This window comes from Barbus barbus (assembly GCF_936440315.1).
Source record: "Barbus barbus genome assembly, chromosome: 39".
Lineage (NCBI taxonomy): Eukaryota > Metazoa > Chordata > Actinopteri > Cypriniformes > Cyprinidae > Barbus > Barbus barbus.
Window position 1 is genome coordinate 9,586,752 of NC_136717.1, and position 26,449 is coordinate 9,613,200.

The window sequence follows — 26,449 nt, forward strand, 5'->3', positions numbered from 1 at the left end:
AAGTGTTCCTTTTCCCATTCCATTTTCAAGCTGAATTTCTTTGTGCATATATTTGTTCTTGCCTTGGGCAACTTGGGCAGAACTTTGGGGAGACCTTTGTAGAACTGAGACTTCTGTAAGTTGTCCCGTTGGAAAAGCGAGTCAAAGTACTGAAGGGTCATCGCTCCAACATCGTCGAAGAAGGGAATCTGTGCGCACACATACACTGAAAAGTCAGAATTTCACTCTCATAGTCTTAAACCATAATGTTAACATCATGTGTGGTAATTCTTTTTCAGGACTTATACTTTAATGAAAAAAAAGTAGAAGAAAATCAGTAAAGACAGTAAGATCTGACCTTTGTCATCTGATCTGCATCTGGACGCACGTTTGAGGTGACACTGAGCAACATCTTCACATGTTCCCTGACCTCCTCTGGGATCTGACTCAATAATCCTGGACTCAGATGGCTCAGCTACGCATTAGAATGAGGAACATAATGAGATTCACATGTTTATGGGATGTCACAATACCATATCTCCCAGGGGTAACATGTAAAGCGTGAAAAGTAACGGCCCTAGTACTGAGCCTTGAGGTACTCCATACTGCACTTGTGATCGATATGATACCTCTTCATTCACTGCTACGAACTGATGGCAGTCAGATAAGTATGATTTGAACCATGCTATAATTATGTTTTAGGGTACGATAACTAGCAAGAGCTGAATGTTGAGGCTATTCTGATGTGGTATTAATTCTATGCAGTCTACCCAAGTATATTATGGTTCTTTTAATTATTATATTGGTAATTACCAATTAACTGCAAGCCTTGGGTCCCATAATAGCACTATTTCACTGTGAAAAGCTGTTTTTCGAACAAAATGTGAAGGCAATGCGCTTAAAACAGGAAAACAATGCATTAAAATTGCTGTGTGGACTCTTCACCTGGTCCAGTTGTCGGCTGAAGCTCTTAAATATGTCCTGCTTGTTGACCTGAAAGACAGGCTTGCCTTCATTAAACACGGCGTGGATCAATACACCAAGTGAGTACATATCAGAGGCTGCGTCACAGCTGACGGACAGGATGTACTCAGGAGCGACATATTCAGGGTTCGGGAGGCAGAGAGGCGGCAGATTGGGGTCCCACTCTTTACAAACATACTTGGGCTAAAAGGCAGAAACACATAACTATGTTAAGAGACAGCAGACAACAGAGTTCTTTCTTTGGGACTTTAGAGGTAACAACGGCTGTTTCTAACCTCAGCGTCAGACGGGTTACTAGAGGAGATACTGAAGTCAAAGCCCATGATCTTCCAGGCTCCGCTCTTATTCAAGATGATGTTCTCTGAACACAAGTTACCATGAACCATTTTAACCCCGCTGTGGAGGAACGACAAACCCTCTGAGACCTGAGAAAGAAAACAGAGAGAGACAAAGAGAGAAATATTTCATTAGCAACAAAACTCAAACAAAAAGGCAGTACTTGTATATAAAAAAAAAAAAAAAAAAGTATTTTGTAAAATAATATTTATTTATATTTATTTAATAATTATATTAAGACATTTTAATTGTTTACATTTATTTAATTATTTTAATCATTTTTATCCTAGAATATTTTTGGTCCTATATAAGAGAATGTGTGTAAAAAAAAAAAAAAAAAAAAGATTCCCACAAAAAATTATTTGCAAATAAATTAAAGAAAAAAAAAACCTTCAGTTTTATTCATTTATCAAAAAAGCAACAATTTAATATAAAAATAGTATAATAAAAAATATGTTAAATTGCATTATATGCTATACAAATATGAAGTAAAAATGTGTGTGAGCTGCAGTTTTTTTCCTTGTCACTTTGAGATGACATTTCATTTTTACACAGAGGCTCTACTAACTCAAAAGAAAAAAGCACCTCTTTTTAGCTGTATAAGAAATGCCTCACCTGCATTAAGCCGTATTTGGTCTCAACGTCGTAGAGTTTGTATTCTTTGATGTCTGTGGGAACAGGACTAGGGACGTTGTCCCACTGGCCAAACACATTCGCTAGACTGGCAAACACAGGCTCTGTGCAGAAAGCCAGACAGTCTCTAGAGATAAAGAGACAAGGACATCCAGTGAGAACAGTAATGACAGACAGATTAAAAAAAAAACACAGAAAGTAACTGACTGTGTTTGTGACATTTCTGATTTACATAGCCGTTTTCTCTGTATATTTCCAGTGTTTGTGTAAAAGACTGATCGTCTGTTTCAAAAACTAGTGAGCTGCCCACCTAGGCAACATTTTTTTTTATTTCCCATCATAGACATGTATCCAGTTATTAACGCACATAAGATACTTAATTTTGACCCAATCTAAAGCAGCATCACATGCATACTTACTAAATAAAGCAATCCCAGAATGCACAACAATGACATTTTTCATGCAAGATGGTGGATGGAGCATTGTAATGAAGGACAATTTGATTTTTTTAATATTTTATGCGGTACAACAATTTTTAATTTGTGTGCTTATAAGAGTATCGAAATATCAGCAAAATAGCAACGTGCTAATGTCAGACTACTTGAATGAACTGAGGCGGGAAATGACAAAGAATACATTGTGCCCACTGGCAACATTGTTTATTCGCACCCACTTTGTTGTTTTATCACTAAATTCACTAAAGCAATGCAATTGGTGTGGTGCACATGTATGATCAATAAAGCATTTCAAATCAGTCGCTTCTGAAGGTCCATGACAGTTGAGGCCTGTTTGCATCAAGGGACTCTGATTGGCTGTCAATGGTTTTTATCATTCATCAGCTGGAGGAAAAACACTCTGAAACTGCTTCAAATTATATTGTTCTTCTGTGTAAAATTAATTCTCATAGAATCATAACGATAATTAAAAATGTATAGTTATTACTATAGTATGTGAACACTGATTATAATAGACTATTTGCTTTTGATGCAATATGTTTTTTTATGCTAACCAGGCATGACAGCTAAGTATGACTAGCAACACAGAATTATGGTATATATAATATATAGGATAAATGGTTTCTATTTCCTCTACGTTGCAGCTGCCAGCAAATTTACTGTAAAGAAAACATACTATACTCAAATGTTTCTATTTTATATCAAATAAATATTTAAGAAAAAATCTCACAGGAATCAAAATCTTTGTGATTTCAACTTCAAAGTTATGTTCCAAATTTGAAGTTGAAATCACAAAATGTAAGTTCCTGTGAGATTGTTTAGACACCATATGAAAAATAGCCACCAGTTGACGCCCAAACTCTAATGAATTTATTTTAGTGCTGTCAAGTTATTAATCGCATCCAAAATAAGTGTGTTTACATAATGTGTGTGTATACCGTGTATATTTATTATGTATCTATAAATACAAACGCATGCATGTATTTAATAAAAATATGTTGTTATGTTATATTTAATATATAAATATGTTATGTTTATTAAATATATTTAATATTATTTTACAAATTTATTTAATATATTATAACAAAATATAATAATGTAAATATATTAACGTATACACATGTAAATATTTTCAACATATATACTGCGTGTGTGTATTTATATATACATCATATATATATACACAGTACACAGACATATTATGTAAACAAAAACTTATTTTGGATGCAATTAATCGCGATTAATCATTTGACAACACTTATTTTTGGATGCCACAAATTTAAGCACTTCTGTCACAATATTATATAGTAATTAATAGTTTGAAAGCTCAACCTTGAGACAAAAACCTTTCCAACGAGATATGTATGCATGTATGTATGTATGTATATATATATATATATATATATATATATATATATATATATATATATATATATATATATATATATATATATATATATATATATATATAAAATGTGTAATATATAAATATATAATATATATATATATATATATATATATAGTCATAATTTCAAAAGGTTTGATTATAAAATACTGTAGCAAATTTGTAATATGACACCTGACACCACCCACTAGGGGGAGGAGCCCGTTAAAAGAATTTAAAGAACCATTTCAGTACTGATTTCAAAACAGTTTTCAGAGGATGAATTTTAAGCTTTTAAATTATATTTAATTTATATGACTACTAAAATATGTAATATGAAAAAAAATAATCATTAATAGTTAAAAAAGTCATTAAGGACACAAGTACGTCCAACTTTGTGAACTCTACATCAGCAAACAAGATGATTTCGTGCCAAGGATTTTATCAGTCACTGATTGTGAGAAAAAAGAGAGCTCGCTCACACGCTCTTCTGTTTTGTATTTGGTTTGGTTGCGTCTTGTTGCTTTGTCGCGTCTGGTGTGAACGGACAAATTGCTTGTCCTGGAATCTTATTGCATCGTGTTTAGTGAGGACAAAATGTAGACCGCAGACAGCAAGATTAGATTCTGGATTGGAGCTTGAGTCTCACATCTCCTAAGAGATCCATGTATTATTCAGGAGAGATTTTCCACAGACGAACTGCTGCTTTTGATCTCATGCTTCCACACAGACAAATATTGATTGTAGCAGCACAGGAGCCAAATTTTAAATAAAGAAAAAGCTCTGAACTCTTTTATTTAGAGTAGATTCTTTGCCTCTGATTTATTTTTGCTTTGATTTATGGAATAAAACTGATAAGAAACTTCAAAGTGGATTAAAAAAAAATGAAGTGCGGTAATGATAACACTGGTTTTGTTCAAAAAGTAATGAGCTGACCTAGAAAACATTTTTGGGCATCATACGCATATTTGTCTAAGCTGGGCAAAATGCTGTCCATGTAGACAGCTCACTAGGTTTTAAAACACAGTCTGTGTTGTAGCAAGTTGTCACCTGGACTCCTCCAGTGGGTGCTGAACCGTGAGGAGGCGCGGATGTCGTAATCGCGTCAGCTGTTGAACTCCTTTCTTCAGCGAATCAATGATCTGATCCTTCTCAAACTTCTGATAGCGATCAATGATCTTCTTATCGAACACAAAGACTGCCACTTCCTGGGGAAACAGAAAGCTAATTTTCTAGCAGTGTAACATTTTAATGGCTGAACACGCACAAAATTTTTTTTAAATAAATATATATATATATATATATATATATATATATATATATATATATATATATATATATATATATATATATATATATATATATATATAACATAGACACAAATTCAAACAAAGTACCTACATGAAATGCAATCAAAAATGTATTCATTAATAAATATAAATTTACATTTATATTTATTTTGCAAACAAATGTCGGTACATTCCACAAATTTATTTACAAATATTTAAATTTATATTTATTTTGAAATAATATCTGTTTATCTGTACAATCAAAATTATTTTATAAAAAAATAAAATAAAATAAAAAAATAAAAAAAAGAAATATATATATATATATATATATAATTTGCAAAACTACCTGTTCATCTGCAAAATCAACAAACAATATATAGAAAAGATTTACATTCATATTAATTTTGCAATAATATCTGTACATATGTACTTTCAACATATAAATCATTTGCAATTTCAAACAAAACCACATCTGTATTAGCCATCTAAATTATTTTATTTTGATGGCTACGAACTCATTTAAAAACAATGTACGTGATTAACAAACGCAAGATTGAGGCAATGTGAAGAAGCAAGAACTCTCCTGATAAAGGTGAACATTCTGTAAAGTCATGAAAATTTCATAATTCTATAAAACTGTGTTGTGCATTTTCTAGCTTAAATACTTCCTCTTTTACCGTAAACAACTTACTAACATCAAACATGATCATGTCATTATGTGAGATACTGTATACATGAAAAAGACTAATAGAAGTGACTACAATAAATAACCCACGCACCTGTTTGGTGGATTTTTTGGTGCCGTTGTAGATCCTCCAGCTCATTCCTGGACCCCCGCTGGCGATATGTCGGCCCACCTCAAACTCCCTCGTGACAGGATTCCCCATGACAGCACTGGTCACATCAGCTGTCACCTTGGTGACGGTGCTCTTTAGTTTATTGAGCATGGACTCCATGATTCTACTGGCTGTCAACCTGCAACAGGAAGTAGAAACTTTGAGTTAGGAGGCTTTGCGAGTTATTTCATCACGTTGTCATGCTTCCTGTTGGGCAAAGAGGGTTTTGCCCAACAGCTTTATTTGTTAACTGAAATAAAGCTGAAATAAAATAAAATATAATACAGCAAATATATAATATATGTGACCCTGGACCACAAAACATGTAAGTTTTTTGAAATTGAGATAAATAAATAAGCTTTCCATTGATGTGTGGTTTGTTAGGATAGGACAATATTTTGCTGAGATAGAACTATCTGAAAATCTGGAATCTGAGGGTGCAAAAAAAAAAAAAAAAAATAGAGAAAATTGCCTTTAAATTTGTCCAAATTAAGTTATTAGCAATGCATATTACTAATCAAAAATTAAGTTTTGTTTTAATATTTACGGAAAGAAATTTACAAAATATCTCCATGGAACATGATATTTACTTAATATCCTAATAATTTTTGGCATAAAAGATAATTCAATAATTTTGACCCATACAATGTATTTATATCTATCTATATATCTCTATAGATAGATATATAGATATAGATATATAAATACATTGCATGGGTGAAAATTATTGATTTTTCTTATACAGTATCTCACAAAAGTGAGTACACCCCTCACATTTCAGCAACAATTTTAGTATATCTTGTCAAGGGACAATACTACACAAATTAAACTTGGATATATTTTAGAGTAGTCAATGTGCAGCTTGTATAGAAGTTGGAAAACTGCTGTTCGGCCCAGTTTCTGAAGGGAGGGCATCATCTTCTGCTTCAGTATGTCACAGTACATGTTGGAATCCATGTTTCCCTCAATGAACCGCAGCTCCCCAGTACCAGCAGCACTCATGCAGCCCCAGACCATGATGCTACCACCACCATGCTTGACTGTAGGCAAGGCGCAATTTTCTCGGCACTCCCACCGGGGCGTTGCCACACATGCTGGACACCATCTGAGCCAAACAAGTTTACCTTAGACTCATCAGACCACAGCACATGATTCCAGTAATTCATGCTCTTAGAGAGGTTGCCTTCAGCAAACTGCTTGCGGGCTTTCTTGTGAGCCAGCTTCAGAAGATGCTTCCTTCTGGAACGATGGCCATGCAAGCCGATTTGTTGCAGTGTGTGGCGTATGATCTGAGCACTGACAAGCTGACCTTCTGCTTCTGCAACCTTTAAAGCAATGCTGGCAGCACTCATGCGTCTGTTTTTTGAAGCCAGCTTCTGCACCTGACACAGCACAAAGACTCAACATCTTTGATCGACTCTTGCGAGGCCTCTTCTGAGTGAAACCCGTCTTGGAAAACCTCTGTACGACACTGGCCATTGTACTGTAACTCAGTTTCAGGGTGTTACTGAACTTCTTATAGCCTTGGCCATCTTTGTGGACAGCAACAATTCTAATTCTCAAATCCTCAGAGAATTCTTTGCCATGAGGTGCCAGGTTGAAGATCCAGTGGTCATTAGGAAAGAATTGTTCTCAAAGCACCAAATTTTAACTGCTCTAATACAAGATACACAAATTTGTATGGTCCTGTCAAGCAGACAAAAACATGATGAATAAGACATGTGGCTTTGCGTGGTTAAATGACGTATAGCTGTTATCACTTAGGGTGTACTCCCTTTTGTTGCCAGCTTTTTTGACAATACTGGCTGTATGTTGAGCTACTTTCGGAGGACAGTAAATCTTTATCGCTATGCAAGTTGCACATTGCCTACTCTAATATATATCCAAGTTTAATTTCTATAGTATTGTGCCTTGAGAAGATGTACTAAAATGGTTGCCAAAATGTGAGGGGTGTACTCACTTTTGTGAGATAATGTGTGTGTATATATATATATATAAATAATGTAACTTCACTGCAGTATTTCCAATTAGTTTAGGTTGAAGCACTAAAACTACTAATGGGAAATAAATAAACTAATAATGGGAAACAAATTAAATTAAATAAAAATTAAATAAATTACTAAACATTTTTCAAATTAAAATGAAGTATGACAATAAAAGCTAATTCAAAACATTAATAATAATAATATGTACATAATACTAAAATAACACTGGATGAGTTATATACCTAGTTTAACAGTTCAGGATTTGTTCAAATCACAAAAATGTCTGTACAAAACAGCCCACAGAAATTCATACTATGTACAAAACCAAACTGAAATATTTTTCAGTAATATATATTTTTGTGCTCCACAGAAGAAAGAACCGTGTACAACTTTGTAACAAGTAAATCATTTTGAGTGAACTGGCTCTTTAAAAATCAAGTATCAATCCATCAACAGAGGACTGTATTGAACCTTTTACAAACCACTGAACTGTCCAGAGGTCAGTTTTGATTGACAGCCGAGCACAAGTCTTTGCAGGCTTTATTCTGGGAAAATAACACTAAATGTTCACTCTGAGAACAACTCCAAGATAACAACCGATCTTAAACTTGACGCATTTAATTATACCGATGAGTAGACTGCTAAGATAAAATAGACAAAAATAGACCTAAATGCATCTGAAAATCTGTCACTGTGAATTTTCAGCAGGATCCAAGTGATCCAGGCTCAAAATAAACTAGGTATTCATGCTGACAGCATCTCAAAGATTTTGTAGGAGAAGAAGAATCCACTGTTCTGTCAGCTGAATATATGAAGCAGTCTCTTGTAATGGTTGCTAATGTAACCGGTCCTTTGCTGACCGCTGCTACTATCATCTGCGTTGTGTGTAAGAAGGCTCAGGACACTTTCACTTGTGTTCACCAAAAGAGGATTTATTGACAGCCACGCCCAGCATTGACTTCACTCCGTCTGTGGATTAACATGAATAAAGTTCATATCTCTCTCTCAGGGGCATTCCATAAAGACAATCCTCTCACCAGCATATACAATGCGAACACATTTTAACAATTGAGTGTAACAATTGAGAAAAACACCGTTAACACTGAACCCTTATAGTATTAACATGAATATAGAAGAAAAGTGAAATACCTGTGGATTAACATGAATAAAGTTCATATCTCTCTCTCAGGGGCATTCCATAAAGACAATCCTGTATGATATAATATTTATTAGCTAATTAATGACTCAAAACCATGCCAATATCATATCATCCGGCCCACATGATATAACTTAACATTCTTAATCCACTCGCGCATAAAACTTATAACAGAACACAGCATATAGTCTCAGTAGTATTTACAATAGAATATTTAGTCGATTTATTCACTTTGCAACCCTAATTGACTCATAAAATTAAGAGCTCTGACAACAGCTTACCTCTCACCAGCATATACAATGCGAACTGATGAGAAGCGCGCACTCACTTGAAAATGGCGTCAATAGGGCGCCAGCAGAAATTTTCAAAATAAAAGTCTCTAAACATTGAACAGCAGAATCGACCAATATTGCTCGAAGGAAAACAGAAATAAATCAATAATACAATAACAAATAAACCTGTAAGACAATAAAAAGGATTTTAGTGAAAAACAATGTGCTACATTCAAATTGTATTCACTATAACTCGTTACATTCACCCCTTCCGGATTTCACTAAAATCCGAATTGAATCCAAATCACCTGGTACAGGTCCACAATGAAACACTCATTAATTCAACTTGTGAGTTACCCACTAATGGGTCAAGAAAAACCTCAGGATGATCAAGCCTAAGATCATCTTGGAACATTACGATGCCTGGTACACCATAATATGATCTGCCCCTTATATCTCTTGTTTGGAGTCAATATGTCTCTTCATCACATAAAACAAAATACATCAGAATACTCCTTAAAACAGAGAAAGAAATGACCCAGATCTCTTTTTCAAATGATTTCCTACACCTTGCAGGTTAAAGGGCTTCTGAACCATTGACTCAATTAATCTGTTCACTTTCTTAACAACTCTACCTGCCCTTGTCCTAACACCCTGAACATCAGGAGCTGGAACTTGGGTGTCAGTGTCAGGTTGAATGTCAGTCTGAACTTGTGTATCTGTGTCACAGTCAGGATTAATGTCAATAGAAGTCAAATTGGATTCATCTCCACTCTGAGGAAGATTTCTGTCACTACCCTCTTCAGACTGTGACTGATCACTGGACTTCCTTTCATCCGAACTGTAATGGTCTGTGCTCATGGTTTCCTCAATGTCAAAGGTCTGGACTAGATGACTTTCAGATTCATTGACTACAGGTCTTTCAGACTCATGGACTCTTTCCTCCAGGTCCGATGGATCGAAGTCTTCGACGCCAAACTCACTCCTGGCACTATGTGTCTCATCCTCTGACTCTCCCGCAGAAAGCAGGATGCATCCCTCCTCATCAGACGACTCAACAGGTAGGAAACTAATGTCCAACATCAAATTCCTGTGCACTATCCTCACCTTTCCCTTCTCATCCTTGAGTTTGTAAGTATGTGTCTGCAGGTTCCTGTCCACTATGGTGTACACTACAGGGTCCCATTTATCTGCTAGTTTCCTCTTTCCTCTTTCTCCTTTATTCGCTACTAGCACACGATCCCCAATATCCAGACATGTCCCTCTGACTTTCTTGTTGTAACCCTTTGCTTGTTTCCTCTGCTCTTTTTCAGAATGTCGCTGCGCGATCTCAGCCGCTTCATGGAGGTACGACATCAACGACTTCAGGTAAGTACCATGATCAACAACTACAGGGTCATGCAGCACCTGTCTGAACATAACATCCACCGGCAATCTTGGTACACGACCAAACATAAGCTGAAACGGGGCGTATCCTGTCGTTTCATGGACTGTGGCATTGTAGGCAAAGGTCAACGTTTGTATTTGCTCTGGCCATTTGTGCTTCTCTTTCAGAGGCAAGGTTCGGAGCATACTACCTAAAGTTCGATTAAACCTCTCTACTCCTCCGTTTCCCATGGGGTGGTAAGCGGTGGTGTGAGACTTAGCAACTCCTGATAGTTTTAACAACTCTGCTAGAATTGCGCTTTCGAAGTTGGCTCCCTGATCAGTGTGGATGCGACTCGGGAATCCGTACACACAGAATACACGGTCCCACAGCTTCCTTGCAACTTGTCTTGCCGACTGATTCGCACAAGGGAAGGCGTGAGCCAACTTTGTGAAATGGTCTGTCACAACAAGCACGTCCACAGAGCGTTTCTTCCCATCCTCCGCAGTCCAGAAATCCAGACATACCAGCTCCATGGGCATAGAGGTCTTAATACTTTCAAGTGGGGCTCGTGCAGATGGTTCTGGAGCCTTAGCTAGGATGCATCTTTGACAGCACTTGATGTATTCACAAACATCTTTCCCCATTCCCGGCCAGAAGAACCGTTGGCGGGCTAGATGAATGGTTCTTGCTTGCCCTTGATGACCCACTAAATCATGCACACCCTTTAAAGCTTGACCCTTGAGGCTAGAGGGTAAGACCAGCTGATAGCGCTTTTGTTTACTGTGTGGGTCCTGTGTTACTCGGTACAGTATTCCATCCTTAATCTTAAGTTTGTCCCATTGTTTGAAGAGAGTTAGGGTCCTGGAACTCATGTTGGCCTTTTCTCGCCTTGATGGTTGACGCTTTAAGTTCATGAAGAAGGTCACTCTTGAAATGCCTGAATCCGCCTCTTGCATTTCGCGAATTTCATCTGCAGCGATCGTAGGAAGGGTATCAGCACCAGCTGGTACTAGATCTTGATAAGACTGAATTAATTGCACAGCTCTTGCTTTTGATGTTTCTTCCCACTGATCATGTAAACTTAAGCAGGCTTTGACAATGGTGCTGTCAAAGGGAGAGGCAAGACAGGACTGAGGGCAGATCTGTAAGTTCTGAGCTCCTTGACGAAAAGCGTCCCGAACTCCATCTCCATCAACCTCTTCAGCCTCCACAAGCAAATCACGATAGCGCTCTCTCATAAGCCTGCTGCTCACAGTCTTGACAAAAGGGTCTCTACTCAGAGCATCCGCCACTATGTTTTTCGTCCCTGCTATATGCTTCAGCTCAAAAGTGTAAGCTGCCAGTTTGGACACCCAACGTTGCTCACAAGCGTCGAGTTTTGCCTTGGACATCACGTACGTGAGCGGATTGTTGTCTGTCCAGACAGTAAATGTTTGGCCTTTCAACCAATGACTAAATTTCTCGCATACGCTCCATTTAAGTGCCAGAAACTCGAGCTTATGAACTGGATAGTTCCTCTGTGATTTGCTCAGAGTCTTGCTCGCGAATGCAATTGGACGAGCTCGCTCTTCGCCTGCAGGCACCTGAGATAATACAGCTCCCAAACCGTCCAATGAAGCGTCGATTGCAAGAATCAGAGGTCGAGTGAAGTCAGGATGTGCCAGAACCACACTTTGTAGCAGACTCTCCTTGAGACTAAATAATGCATGATCGCATTCCTTCGTCCAATCCATGGGTTTGAGCTTCCTATAAGTTCCTGCTTTAATATCTCCCTTAATTCCTCTCTTCCTCCTCTGCCCAGCCGTGAGAGCAAAGAGTGGCTTTGCCAAAGAAGAACATCCAGGAATGAAATGTTGGTAATAAAGGATCATACCAAGGACTGATTTAATTCTTTGAACTGATGGAGTACATCTGTCATCTTCCATCAGATCAAATTTGGAGAGCTTTGAGATTACCTCAACTTTAGCAGGATCTACAGAAACTCCATCCCTGTCTATGATGTGACCTAGGAACTTTACAGAGGTTCTCAATAGATGACATTTTTTAGGGCTCAACTTAAGGTTGTACTGCCTCAAACGACTAAACACGATCTCCAGCCTTTCCAATGCCTCTTGCTCACTTGGAGCGAACACCAGAAGATCGTCGAGATAACATAACAAGCTGCTGAAGTTCAAGTCTCCAAAGATGCTTACCATCATCCGCATAAAGGAGGCTGGGCTGTTGCATAGCCCTTGCGGCATCCTATTATACTCGTGCAGCCCTACAGGAGTCGTGAACGCAGTATACTTCTTGTCCTCCTCGGCCATGGGTATGTTATAAAATCCTGATGTCAGGTCCATGGTGCTAAAAAGTGTGTTTCCGCCCAGAGCAGCTAAGCAGTCAGACTGGTGTGGAAGTGGATGTGCATCCTTTATCGTTCTTGCATTTAACCATCTAAAATCTGTGCATATCCTCAGACTGCCATCCTTCTTCCACACTAGCACTAACGGAGAAGCATATTCACTTACAGACTTCCTAATTATCCCTTGTTCTTCCATTTGGGACAGAACCTGGCGCAATTTTTGGTAGTGTGCAGGTGGCACTCTACGATAAGGGAGTCTGAATGGACGCTCATCCATTAGTCGAATGCGGTGAACGAAGCCCCTTACTTCTCCACAGTCCAAAGCATGCTTGGAAAACACATCGTTGTATCTCTCCAGTAATTGGACTAACTTCTCTTTTGTCTCATGGCTGACAGAACACGTTTGCATGTCAAGATCAGCAAGACCGACAGTTTCCAGTCGCTGTCTGAAATCAGAGGATGGATTAGGTAAGCACTGACTCTCCTTCCCAAACATCTCAGCTCGACTCAGTCCCTGGAAAAGTTCGAAATCCTCCACGGCGACACATGGCGATACGTCTGCCAATTTACGATTTCTCTTGAGAGTGATTGGCTTGTCAGAGACGTTGGTGACTTTTACAGGAACCCAGCGATCACCCCATAATGGCGTAACAACTCGCCCGATCATGATATCTCGTGACACAGACCTTGAAGTCGTTGGTTCCACTACAACTGTGCTTCCTGGTGACATGGGGACATTTTTTGGCAACTTTCCCCAGACAAGGTACTCCTGCCTTGCTAAGAGGGTGACAGACTGCTGTAACTTGATGGTTCCCACCTTGTCTGGCAACTCTGAGCCCTTCCACCGACACGTGTTGGCCATAACATCAAGGAACTGCTCACATCCTGCCATCGGCTCCACTGTCTGATTAGAAACGAGTCTCCAATAATCACTGTCCCCTTTCATGCGATGTGCGAGGTATTTGATCACATTTGTGCCAATGATTAGATCATCCTGCTGGCCGGGTACAACGAGAATCGGCACTAGACAGCTCTCTCCATAAATTTTCAATTCAACCTCATACATACACTTCGGCCTTGTAACTTTACCCCCGCACCCTACTAGAATGACTTCGTGATGAAGAGGTGTGGGAGGAGGCAATACATCCTCATTTAACATCCTCTTTTCTGCTTTGTCACTAAAGGTGCAGGCCATGGACCCTGTATCAAGCATTCCCTTCATTGAAAACAAATTATTTACACTGACTGGCGCATAGAACAATTCATCAAATGCCTCAACTGCCTGGACATTTTGTGCTATCACTTTGGTTCCAGTGGGAGCCTGTGCACATGCATTTTCATAAAAGTGATGGAGATCAACACTCTCTAGGGGTTCTTCGCTTGTGCCCACGCATCCCCCTTCCAAACGTGAGCCATCTAGTTTAAACCTGAAGAGTCCCTGAATGGTGCCGGACCAGGTCTCGACCTGTCACAGTCTCTCTTACTATGCCCAGGTTGAAAGCACTCAAAGCACAGATGTTCTCGCCGACAATGCGCTACAGTGGAGTGATCTGGAGATCTGCATACTCTACAGAGCTTGCCTTTGGGCTGGTGAGACGGCCTTTGGACATTTTGAGACAGTGCACGATCAAGAAGATTAATCAAAGTTCTCATACAATTGTCATCACTATCTATAGTGTGTGCAGTACTGATTGGATTACACTCACGTGGCTCTATTGGAGAGCCAACATCCACTTCATCAACCTCGTGTGATGTCTGAGCATGAGCAATGACATGTCTTGAAATAGAATGACGCTTCGACTTTGTCGATATCTGCTCTTTCAACTCTGTTTGGTACCTGTCAAGCTGTTCTTGTATCTCCTGTGCAGTCCATTTTTCTGGAGCTTTGAAACGGAACACTGAAGCTAGAGTGGAGTCAGGGCAATACTTCACGAACATCATAGCCGCTTCTTGACACGGATCCTCCATTCGTCTTCCAAGTCTCTTTAATGCTTCTTCCGCAAGATCCACTGCTTTATTCAACCGTATCCAGTACTCAACAGGACCTTCTCCTGTTAATGGAACAGTACCATAGAAGTCAGCCAAGGGCATACATGAGTAATTGACATCACTAAAATGTTGTTTCAGAATGTCCATGATAACCTTTGGGTTCTCAACTGGGTTTAAAGCTGAATTACAGCGAAGAGTAACCCTGACGACATCTTTAGCTTTACCCAACAATCTACTTAAAATCTCTTGATGTTGCTCTGCTAATGGTATTCCTCTCTTTCGCAGATAGGTGTCCATCAGCTCCTCCCATTCATGCACGCCAAGCTTGTCCGACGAATCACCACGGTAGACTGGGGGCTCTTTTGCGTCTGACTGCATGACCAATCTCACTCCAGTCAAGTTAAGTGAAGGTATGTCTGAAAATGTCTTAGTGGTATCTATCTCCTGTGCTTGTGCACCTCTATGCTTTCCTTCCCCATAACTAGCTTCCCTTTGAGATATTAACATTGTCTGACCAACTTGTTGAGCGATATGTGCTATCAACCCTTGCCAGTTGGGATCATTTATGTCTGGAACAGCTAAGGGCAAGGTGTCAGCTGTTGGATTGGGAACATTATCAGTTACACGTGTGGAGCACAACACATGAGGCATTCTGTTCACTCTACTCTCCCTTTCAATTGGAGCAACTGGAGTTTCACCAAGAATTCTCCCCCTACCAAACCCCAACCCAGTCATTGTTTCATCAAATTCATCTCCGTTTAAACTAAATGCCATGCTCAGTTTCATACACAAAATAGATCCAACAGAAGATAAGTGTCCGAATAGAATAAACTCAGATTAGAAAAAAAATCAGTCTGAGAATAATAATCACTTAATGAGGAAATGCACCAGTCGATATGAAAAATCTCAGTTTTTTTTTTTTTTCTCCCACAGTTCTTCACTCACAAAACCGTGAACCTCAAAGCAGCATCCCTCGGTGACCCAACTGACGTAGATCGTGAAGCAAATCTTCATCCGGGTCACGGCACCAATGTAACCGGTCCTTTGCTGACCGCTGCTACTATCATCTGCGTTGTGTGTAAGAAGGCTCAGGACACTTTCACTTGTGTTCACCAAAAGAGGATTTATTGACAGCCACGCCCAGCATTGACTTCACTCCGTCTGTGGATTAACATGAATAAAGTTCATATCTCTCTCTCAGGGGCATTCCATAAAGACAATCCTCTCACCAGCATATACAATGCGAACACATTTTAACAATTGAGTGTAACAATTGAGAAAAACACCGTTAACACTGAACCCTTATAGTATTAACATGAATATAGAAGAAAAGTGAAATACCTGTGGATTAACATGAATAAAGTTCATATCTCTCTCTCAGGGGCATTCCATAAAGACAATCCTGTATGATATAATATTTATTAGCTAATTAATGACTCAAAACCATGCCAATATCATATCATCCGGCCCACATGATATAACTTAACATTCTTAATCCACTCGCGCATAAAACTTATAACAGAACACAGCATATAGTCTCAGTAGTATTTACAATAGAATATTTAGTCGATTTATTCACTTTGCAACCCTAATTGACTCATAAAATTAAGAGCTCTGACAACAGCTTACCTCTCACCAGCATATACAATGCGAACTGATGAGAAGCGCGCACTCACTTGAAAATGGCGTCAATAGGGCGCCAGCAGAAATTTTCAAAATAAAAGTCTCTAAACATTGAACAGCAGAATCGACCAATATTGCTCGAAGGAAAACAGAAATAAATCAATAATACAATAACAAATAAACCTGTAAGACAATAAAAAGGATTTTAGTGAAAAACAATGTGCTACATTCAAATTGTATTCACTATAACTCGTTACACTTCCACAATTTAATTTGGCTCTGGATTTAGTTGGCTGGATTTTAAGCAGAAAACAGACACTCACACAGACGCAAAATAGATTAGTACCATAAAAATTAACCCTGGCCAACTTGTAATAATGCAGAATACCAATAAATAAATACTAATACTAATAAATCAGCATCTATTATTATTTACTTATTAACCACTTAATAATAATCGCTAACCATGGTGTTAAACTAAACAAGAACAAACAAAAAACCTTTAAAAAACTAAAAAAAACACAAACAAACGATTACAACTTTGAAAGCATAATAATAATAGAAAAAAAGAAATAAGCTATAAACACAATGATTACACTTTCAGATGTCTTTGTTATAGTCTAATTACATGAATTAATATACAGAGTAATATCAATTAATAACGTACTTATTCCAAGGTAAGGTTAGTATTAAATGGCTTGCAATTATGCATAATACATTGTAATTACTATTAATAGTACTATTAGATTATGATATTTAACTAAAATCAAAACCATAAAAAGTCATTAGTAAGTTTTAGTTCTCAATCAATAAGTGACAAAATAATTTAAAAATGGTAAATTAAAAATAAAAAACAAAACTATAACAGTAAATCAATTATACTAAAATACCACTAACAGAAGAAATTAGGCTACTACTACAGAATTACCACATTTAATCATAAATTAAGTTATTAAACCATTAAATGATAAGAAATCAGGACATCATAAAAGACTGAATTATTATGAATATTAATATTATTGTTGTTTGTCAGACGGAAATCAGACAAGGACGGGTGTGACTTGTTTAAAATATTTTATGAATGAGCACCTGACAGATTGAGATTCAGTGAAACAAGTTAACAAGACTCCTCTCACATATATATACACATCTCATATATAATACCAAATAAGAAAATGCAGCTTGAATTATACATGATTCCTAAAATGCTGTCAGTAGGTTTGGAAACACAGCCAGAGACGTTTAACTATCAATGTAAATATGACTTGTGTTTCTCAAGGCAACAAAACCTCAAAGTGTTATTTATGCATCAACTATCTATGAGAAATTAACTGAAACGGAGACATATTATTACCTTCACAGAGCAAATCTATACTAGAGCACGACATAAGCTGAGCTAACAGGCTAAAGCTAATGGAGTGAAGCGTCACTACACAGAAATGATCAATAACCGCCGAACAGAGTTTCAGAATAAATATCCAGCTCAGAAACACGGAGACTTCAGTCTTACCTTTACACTAGAGGAGCTGACAGTGAGATTGAGTGATAAAAGCAGGATTTAGACAGTAACTAAACCGTCAGCGGCGGCTAACAGCCTCCATAACACTTGATCAAAACACCTGAGACACTCCACGCTTCAGCCACTGAAGAAGACACGAGAAAAGTCCTGATTTCTAAATATTCACTCTCTTTTGCTGATGTTTATTTGATTTCATTTTGGGACCCTAATACCGTGTCTTAATAATAATATTCGAATACCCACTGGATATCATTAAAACTTGATCACTTTGTATATTTCTGGAATATAATTTTGTTTTGTTTTTTTATAAATTAAGAGTCCGAATGTGTTTTGAATGCATTTTAATGAGTTTAAAATATCAGAAAATTAAAGTGCAACTAAAAAAATCTATCTTATGCAATTACAGTAATTTGTAAGTAATAATCAGTACCAGTATGCAGTTCACTTTCTGTTCAATTACTTATTAATAAATACCATTAATATGTAACACCACAATTAATCCAGTGCATTTATGATTAGGGTTGGAAATTTCAGAATCGGATACTTCTTGTCAAATTAAAAATTCAATTCCTTATTTTTTTTTCTTAGGTGGCGAAAAGGGGCTGTATTTGTCTTTTAAGCATTCATTTAAAAGATTCATTCAAAAACACTGATTCAACCAGTAATGAAACGAGTAAATCTTTCAATCACTACATTCAAAAATTCCATGAGATTGTGTTTAGTTGCCTAATTTTTATTTTTTTTAATTGTGAGACAACCACACTATCCATAAAAAAAAAAGTCTCAATTAATCTAGAATCATGCAGCACTATTGTGCACACAAACAGCTCTTAATGGAGCCCAGTTTGTATATAGCCGGCTGATTTATGTTCATGGTATTCAGCAGCAATTAAAAGTTTTGCAAAAAAAGAGACAGAATAAATCTGTTTGATATCTAAATGTTTGAATCATTTTTTTTCACCACATTGGAATCGAAACTGGAAATTGATCGATAAGCAGAATCAAAATTGGAATTGATCAAATTCAAACGATTCCCAACCCTAGTCATGATCATTATTTTAGGAGTTAAAATTATTTGAGCAATTAAACTTCCCTTTGTCTTTCTGAATAATTATGCATCAAACATACATAGTAACACCATACTAGGCTACATTTTTCAATACAAATCCACTTAAAAATCAGAAGTTGAAACTTATGCAGAGCACAGTAATATGAGGTCAATATTAATTTAAAACATCTGTGCTCACAGTCATTGCAAAACAAGAAAATAAGTGATTCTTTCACCTAAAAAGAGCATAATTCAAATCTCTACCTTTAAGGCATAGTTATCTATTTCTCAATTTCAAGTGCAGCTAAAACTATTTCTAATAGCTTTTAAAAACCTGAGCATGTCACACAATTCAAGTAGTTCTACACCGAGATGTTCAAGATGATGCTGCCTTTTCAAAGCTCATGAAAACAGCATATTCACTCACCTGATGACATTTATGTAGTGTACAGTAGTGATTAGCAGTTTCTTCATTATATTAATATTTGTAATAACGATCCTGCTTCTAAAGCTTGTACAAATCAGAGTCTATTTGCAAATGAAGTCATCCGTCTACAAACCCAGCCCTGTAAGCTTGTAATTAATCTCTAATCTCTGGATTGCTATATTAGGTGGAATGTGGGGGCATTCTCACTGTCCTATAACTGATGAAGCCACTGTCAAAATGCTTTCAACTAGTAAAAATAAAAGTTTAAACGCCTAGTTCACCCAAAATTGAAAATTCCCTCATGTCGTTCCAAACACGTAAGACCTCGTTCATCTTCGGAAAACAAATGAAGATATTTTTGATGAATTCCGAGAGCTCTCTGACCCTCCATAGACCTTACTTAATCAACGCACAGAAACTCCTGGAATTCATCCAAAAATATCTTAATTTGTGTTCTGAAGATGAACAAATTTCTTACAGGTTTGGAACGACATGAGGGCGAGTAATTAATGACAGACTTTTCATTTTTAGGTGAACTATCCCTTTAACAAACATCTCTACCTGGTGTACTTCTATAACCCAGATTAATAAAAAAATTTACAGACTAACAGACTATTTTTATCCAGAGTTTCTAGACTGAAGAAAAGAAGTGCTGGAGGAAGATTCCTGGGTGATGTTTCTGGAACTGTTTGGCCAGTCGTCTCTTCTGTTTGACGGAGAGGCCGTCACTGTGAGCGATATGGTGCATTAACTGCTTCAAACTATCAAGAGTGGCTTTATCTTTGTTATCCTCATACTGCTGGAGCGACACCTGCTGGCAGAATGTGAACACTGCAAAGCCAAAAACGGAAATGTTAAATAAAATCAACGCTGAGATCAGTTTTATAGTGAGATTGGAAGCGAACTTACGCGCTACATTATCTAGATCCCTCCCTTGCTGCACAGTTTGTAGTGTCTTCCTCACAGCCTCAATCAATGGTAATGGTGTCTAGATATAGGAAAGATAAATGATTAAACGTTCTGTGATTTGCACAGAATTTTAAGAGAAAATGTATAAGTAAAAAGGTCGTACCTTAAAGAGTTGTGTGTGATTATCCATGAGGAACAGCAGCAGTTGCTCACACTGGACACGAGTCATTTCTTTACTCGGGATCACAGCCTTCACAAACGTCTTGCTAACCAAAGCCCGGTTCTCAGTCTGTTTTAACACAAATGTAAAGAGCCTATTCAAGTACATCATTTATTTACACATTTTTCCAGAATTCAACCATATATATATATATATAAAAAAAAAAAACAACTACATATTAAATAAAAATGTAGGCTGTGAATGACATTTACAGTTAGTATAAACATTTACTAATTTCTTTTTTAAACAAACTACACTCTTATTCAGCAAGGATGCATCAAATTGATGAAAAGTGACAGAAAAGGCTTGCTTTGAACATTCCATTTTGAATTAATTGCTGTTCTTTTGAATGGTGCATTTATCAAAGAATCCTAAAAAAAAACGTATTTATGGCTTCCACTAAAATATTAAGCAGCACAACTGTTTTTAACACTTATGATACGAATTATGTTTTTAAGCATTAAATCAGCATACTGGAATGATTTCTGAAGGATCATGTGACACTGATGACCGGAGAAATGATTTTCCCCTCACAGGAATAAATTACATTTTAAAATACATTTAGAAAATGAAAAGTAGAAATATTTTAAAGTGTAACAATATCTCACAATACAACAGTTTCCACTGCATTTTATTTTTAATAAAATAAATGTAACTTTGGTAAGCAAAATAGACTTTTTTACAGGAATGTATAATGATATATAATTATTAATACATAATTGTGTATTGCACAATTAATAATAATGCATTAATTTTTATTAATTAAAAAAATAATTGTCTTCTAAAAAATATTTAAGGATAAATTCCTAATAATTCACTTTTTTTTTTTTTTTATATGAACCCCAAAAGTGTAAATATACACATTTATAGACAAATCATAAATTGATTAGAGGACAAATTGATCAGAGAACTATATTTATCTTTATCTTTTTTATGCCAATACATAAAATACCTTTTTATGCCAATACATAAAATATACGTTCACCTGCTTGTGCAGTCTGAAAGCTTCATTATCTGCAGCGGCTGCAAGAAAACCCAACAGTCTGCGTAACTCGTCTCTGCTTGTGGACTCCAGCAGTTGCAGACAGAGCTGAGCTGCTCTCAGGGCATCCTCACCTCTCCCACAATCTAATGAAGGCCACACATATAAGATCATTCTAAAGAACAAATAGCCACCAGCACCTTCAGCTTCCCAAAAACCCACTATGCTGTACATTTACCCAAAAGATGTAGGATTCCAGTCTGGATGTCCGTGTAGCGGCCTGACAGCAGTGGAGGTCTCTCGGGGCTGTTGTAATACTTGCCGATAGTGTCGAACAGCAGTCTCTTATGCTTCTCCTTCCCAGATGCTCCATTATGCTGAATCAGCTGTTCACTGGCAACCACGATTAACTGATCTGGGAACAGATCAAGACAATCCACCGCTGCTGTCAGCCAAGAGTCCAACCTTCAAAGAGAGAAATGAAACAGAGGTGAGGTCAATTAGAGACGATGAATCTAAATGTGGTGGTATTTATTGAGTGCTGTGAACTGACTCAGGTAGGTTGAGACTTTCTGACACTTCACGATCTACGCAGGTGTTGGAGATGACCAGGTCACTGTGGTGGCGTAGAGATGGGCGCAGGGGCTCCGGTTTGGCAGGTGAGGTCAGAATACAGTCTAGCATAGAGACCTCAACCACCTGTAACAACTGAAGTAAGGCCTGCTGCTTCCAAACGTCCCGTACCACTGAGACAGAGACAAGAAGAGACGAAATAGTAAAGACTGTTCACAAAGGTATGGTCTTGCATCCTTCTTTACTGTTGTCTAATCATTTGTCAATGACTAAAACTTGGAACAAAATAGAACAAAAATACTAAAAAAAAAAAAAAAAAAAAAAAAAAAAGTGTTATATTTTGATTTTTTTTTATGAATTTCTTTTAATTAAAAATATTTAAGTTTAAAAAAAAAAAAAAAAAAAGTGTTATATTTTGATTTTTTTTTATGAATTTCTTTTAATTAAAAATATTTAAGTTTAAAAAAAAAAAAAAAAAAAACTTCTACAGTTCCCTTACAAACAATAAACAATATAATATAAAACCAAATCAGACTACATTATACCACAATAGTCTACATCAGAACCCCAAGAAACCACATCAGACCCTATTTACATTTCTTCATTTAGCAGACGCTTTTATCCAAAGCGACTGACAATTAATCAATTACAATAATTTACAATTAATTAAGCCTTCAAAAAAACAACCACCAAAAAAACCCTTCAGAGTCAGACTCAATTTAAACCTCTTCAGACCCAATTAGACCTCATTACAGACCAAATTCAGATTCAAATCAGACTACATCAGAACCCCAACAAACCACATTAGACCCCTTTAGAACATTACACTACATCAGACCTTCAAGAAACCACTCCAGACTCAATTTAAACCCATTTCAGCCAACACAGAGACCAAATTAGACTCTATTAGACCACAATAGTCTACCTCAGAACCCCTTCACAATGGATTTAAAAACACATCAGACTCCATTTAAACATCTTTAGACCCATTTAGAGGTCATTAGAGACCAAATCAGACCCCTTCATAACCCATTACACCACATCAAACTAAATCTATACCTCATCAGACCCATTAAGACGTCAGAGACCAAATCCGACTCTATTAAACCGCAAGAGACTACATCAGAACAAAACCAGCTATTGTGTTGCCATGTGATGTAACATTAAAAAATAAATTATGCTTAATAAAAATATATATTAAGTGTGGTTTCACCTTTTTTTGACAGGAAGCTGTTGGAAATTGCAGCACGATTTAAATCAGATGGCACAGATGGGTGCAGGTTTATATTCTTCAGTAGTCTCTCCACTCTTCTATCTGATGATCCAAGAACCAAAGGGTTGCAGATGGTCTGTATTTCTCCAAACCTACAAAGATACAACATACAACCTTAAGTTCTGCAAAATAAACTTTTGGATGTGACAGTGAAACTAATGTAATTACCTCGAAGTGGTCCTCCTCTTTCCAGTTTGTTTGTCTGGAGTCTGGTTCTCACTGCCACTGTATGTCTTTTTGGTTGATCCGTCCAGGAAGCGGTAGAGGCTGCAGCTGGAGTCCTCAAAGGTCATTTCTTTTTCTCGTCTGAAGAGCTTTATCCCGATTGGTTCGAATACTCTAGACTCCATTAAGGCCTGGCAGAGCCTGGCGGCTTTGAGACGGGACACTTCGCTGGAGCAGAAGTAGATGTTCTGCATGAGGAGGCTCAGAACCACGTCCACCGCATCAGAGCCGGTGAAGCAGTCGTGATGGACGCGCAGGTGCTGTCTGCGGGGTCGGAGCTCCACCTGCGTCCGCAGAGCCTCTATGATGTTCTGCCACAGCTGAGTGGCCCTGAAGGGCCCAGAGAAACCTGAGAGGCATCAGGACAAAATGAGAAAGTCATCAAACACTAACAAAAACTACCAAAACACCACGGTACCATCATCTGATATATCGCTGTAACTTTTAAATACCATCATACTACATACAATCATTTCTCAGGCTTCTAAATTATTAACACTGCTGCAAATTTGCTGAAAAATCTTCGACGTCCCTTTTCTTTATTCTTTTTTTATGAAGTAAAAGACCTTTTTGTTTTTCGCATTTTTACAACGTTAATCAGGATTCAGAAATATTCAATTTAAACAAAAATATTATAAACCAGTCAGTGCCAGAGTGCAGTACAATACTTAAGATTAGGTATATACACATATATATCTAATCTATATACGTATGTAAAAAAAAATTACAGTAAACCCTAAAGTAAAACTCTAAAGTTTCTCACTTTTTATGGATGGGAAATTTTCCCATTAACAATTGTATAAGATATGCTTTATATATTTTATACTTTATTATGAATACAAATGTATCCAATATTCTTCAAGGTTTATGCTAATTCAAGTCTCCAAACACAGACTCCATTAAAACCGAGCTGGAATATAGGTAGTGTTATAAAGTATATTCCTAATGTAGATATTTCAGACTACACTGTATTTTGCTAAATATTTGTACCAATAATATGATTACCAATAAATATTTAACTCGTAATGTCACCACCACAGGAACTATTTCACCAGAAGCACAAAAGGGTTTAAAACTTGTAATTTAATCCGATATATTGAAGGACCACACACACAAATAAAACATAATAAACGCTGTTTAGCTCAGCTGAATATCCTGATAAGGATCTTGATTCATTTGGGGTAACTAGCTCGTTATTAAACTAGTGGAAGCATACAGTTAGCTAACAAAATAAACTGTATATAAACAACCGCGGATCTTATAAATCGTGTGTTTGTACCTGACAGCTGTTTATTGTCTCTAAAACAGCTTTGACTGGTCAGTCTTCTGAACCGCGGAGTCAAATCCACCGCCATCGCGGAACCGGAAATGGCGTCCTCGCTCAGCCTGTGATGCAAATGATTTGGCGCGTTGTTTAAATGAAGCCTGTGCTTTCATTACCCCTCCCGCTTGTACTCGTCTAACGCAGTTATAATTTACCAAGAAAGTGGAAAAATAATATAATAACGCCCAAGTCTAAGAATATTACACGTATTCAATTTAGTAATTATATTATTACATTTAAATGTGAATAAATTAATAATTCACATGCTAACTTCAAAAGTAGCACAGGTATATTTGTAGCAATAACCAAACAATACATATGGGTCAAAATTATCGATTTTTATTTTCAGCCAAAAATCATTAGGATATTAAATAAAGATCATGTTCCTTTAAGATATTTTGTACATTTCCAACCGTAAATATATCAAAACTTGATTAGTAATATGCATTGCTAACAACTTTATTAAGTGCGATTTTCTCAATATTTTGATTTATTTTCTTTTTTCTTTTTTTTTCACCCTCAGATTCCAGATTTTCACATAGTTGTATCTCGGCCAAATATTGTCCTGCTGAAAAACACAATAGAAAATGTAATGGATTTAATGGTTAAGATGGGAATTGTATTGGTTTTAATGGAAACTATAATGGTGTCTACTGGTATGTGACGGATATTGGGGGGATGTTAAATCCTGCTCTCTGGTCTGTTTTTAATACATTTTGCACTTTTGTCACTTTTTCACTTTTGCATATGACTAATAAATAATTGGATTTTTGCTAGACCTTTTTTGGTCAGTTTTTTTTTTTTTTTTTTACAAATTCAGCTACCTATTGGACTTTACTGGAAAAAGCTAATGGTTCATAATGGCGTTTTAATGGGAACCATTGGAATTTCTGTGATGGTTTCTATTGTTTTGTTTTTTTAAGCAGGATTTTCTAGTCAAATTAAAAAAATGGAAGAAATATTGTGTGATTATATTCCTTAAAAAATAAAGTTTTAATAATCTTTCAACAGTAGTAGTAGCCCAGCCGTATTACTTACATTTCTGCCACAATGTCTTCAAGTTATGGAAAGCTTATTTATTATCTCTATTTCAAAAAATGACCCTAATGACTGGTTTTGTGGTCCAGGCCCCACATGAAAAAATACTATAGTAATTTATAGTAAATACTATAGTGTTTTTGAACCATACTATAGTAAAGTACTTGATTTAATTTGTTGTGGTAATTCTGTAGGTGATATAACAACTATAGTAACAAAAACAAATGACTTTACCCAATAGGCTACTAAGTTTAGGGTATATTAAACTATACTACAA

General features: G+C 36.8%; 2 protein-coding genes across 2 annotated transcripts in view; both read right to left on the reverse strand.

Annotated features, from left to right (window-relative positions):
- Positions 1 to 18,279, reverse strand: part of scyl2 (SCY1 like pseudokinase 2) — a 29,466-nt gene extending 11,187 nt beyond the window's left edge. Inside the window, exons 1-8 of the mRNA XM_079399781.1 lie at positions 18,145 to 18,279; positions 5,843 to 6,038; positions 4,822 to 4,979; positions 1,915 to 2,059; positions 1,239 to 1,388; positions 925 to 1,146; positions 338 to 454; positions 63 to 188 (exon numbers count right to left, since the gene is read on the reverse strand). Coding sequence (XP_079255907.1) covers positions 63 to 188; positions 338 to 454; positions 925 to 1,146; positions 1,239 to 1,388; positions 1,915 to 2,059; positions 4,822 to 4,979; positions 5,843 to 6,019 — 1,095 coding nt within the window. The 5' untranslated portion in view covers positions 6,020 to 6,038; positions 18,145 to 18,279. The remainder of the gene's footprint in view (positions 1 to 62; positions 189 to 337; positions 455 to 924; positions 1,147 to 1,238; positions 1,389 to 1,914; positions 2,060 to 4,821; positions 4,980 to 5,842; positions 6,039 to 18,144) is intronic.
- A 206-nt stretch (positions 18,280 to 18,485) lies between these two features.
- depdc4 (DEP domain containing 4) lies at positions 18,486 to 25,169 on the reverse strand. Its single transcript, XM_079399105.1, has 9 exons — positions 25,090 to 25,169; positions 23,754 to 24,159; positions 23,526 to 23,677; positions 22,293 to 22,485; positions 21,978 to 22,204; positions 21,743 to 21,885; positions 20,701 to 20,826; positions 20,538 to 20,616; positions 18,486 to 20,459 (listed from the first exon to the last, which is right to left on the reverse strand). The coding sequence occupies exons 1-9, from the start codon at positions 25,163 to 25,165 to the stop codon at positions 20,260 to 20,262; spliced, it is 1,602 nt and encodes a 533-aa protein (XP_079255231.1). The 5' UTR covers positions 25,166 to 25,169; the 3' UTR covers positions 18,486 to 20,259.
- Between the last annotated feature and the right edge of the window lie 1,280 nt (positions 25,170 to 26,449).

Excerpts from the sequence above, each read along its gene's own strand:
- depdc4 (XM_079399105.1), bottom strand. The coding sequence starts at position 25,165 with ATGGCGGTGGATTTGACTCCGCGGTTCAGAAGACTGACCAGTCAAAGC. Across the intron at positions 22,205-22,292 it reads GAAAGTCTCAACCTACCTGA|GTTGGACTCTTGGCTGACAG; the intron begins GTCAGTTCACAG and ends CTCTCTTTGAAG. Across the intron at positions 20,460-20,537 it reads GGATCTAGATAATGTAGCGC|TGTTCACATTCTGCCAGCAG; the intron begins GTAAGTTCGCTT and ends TTGGCTTTGCAG.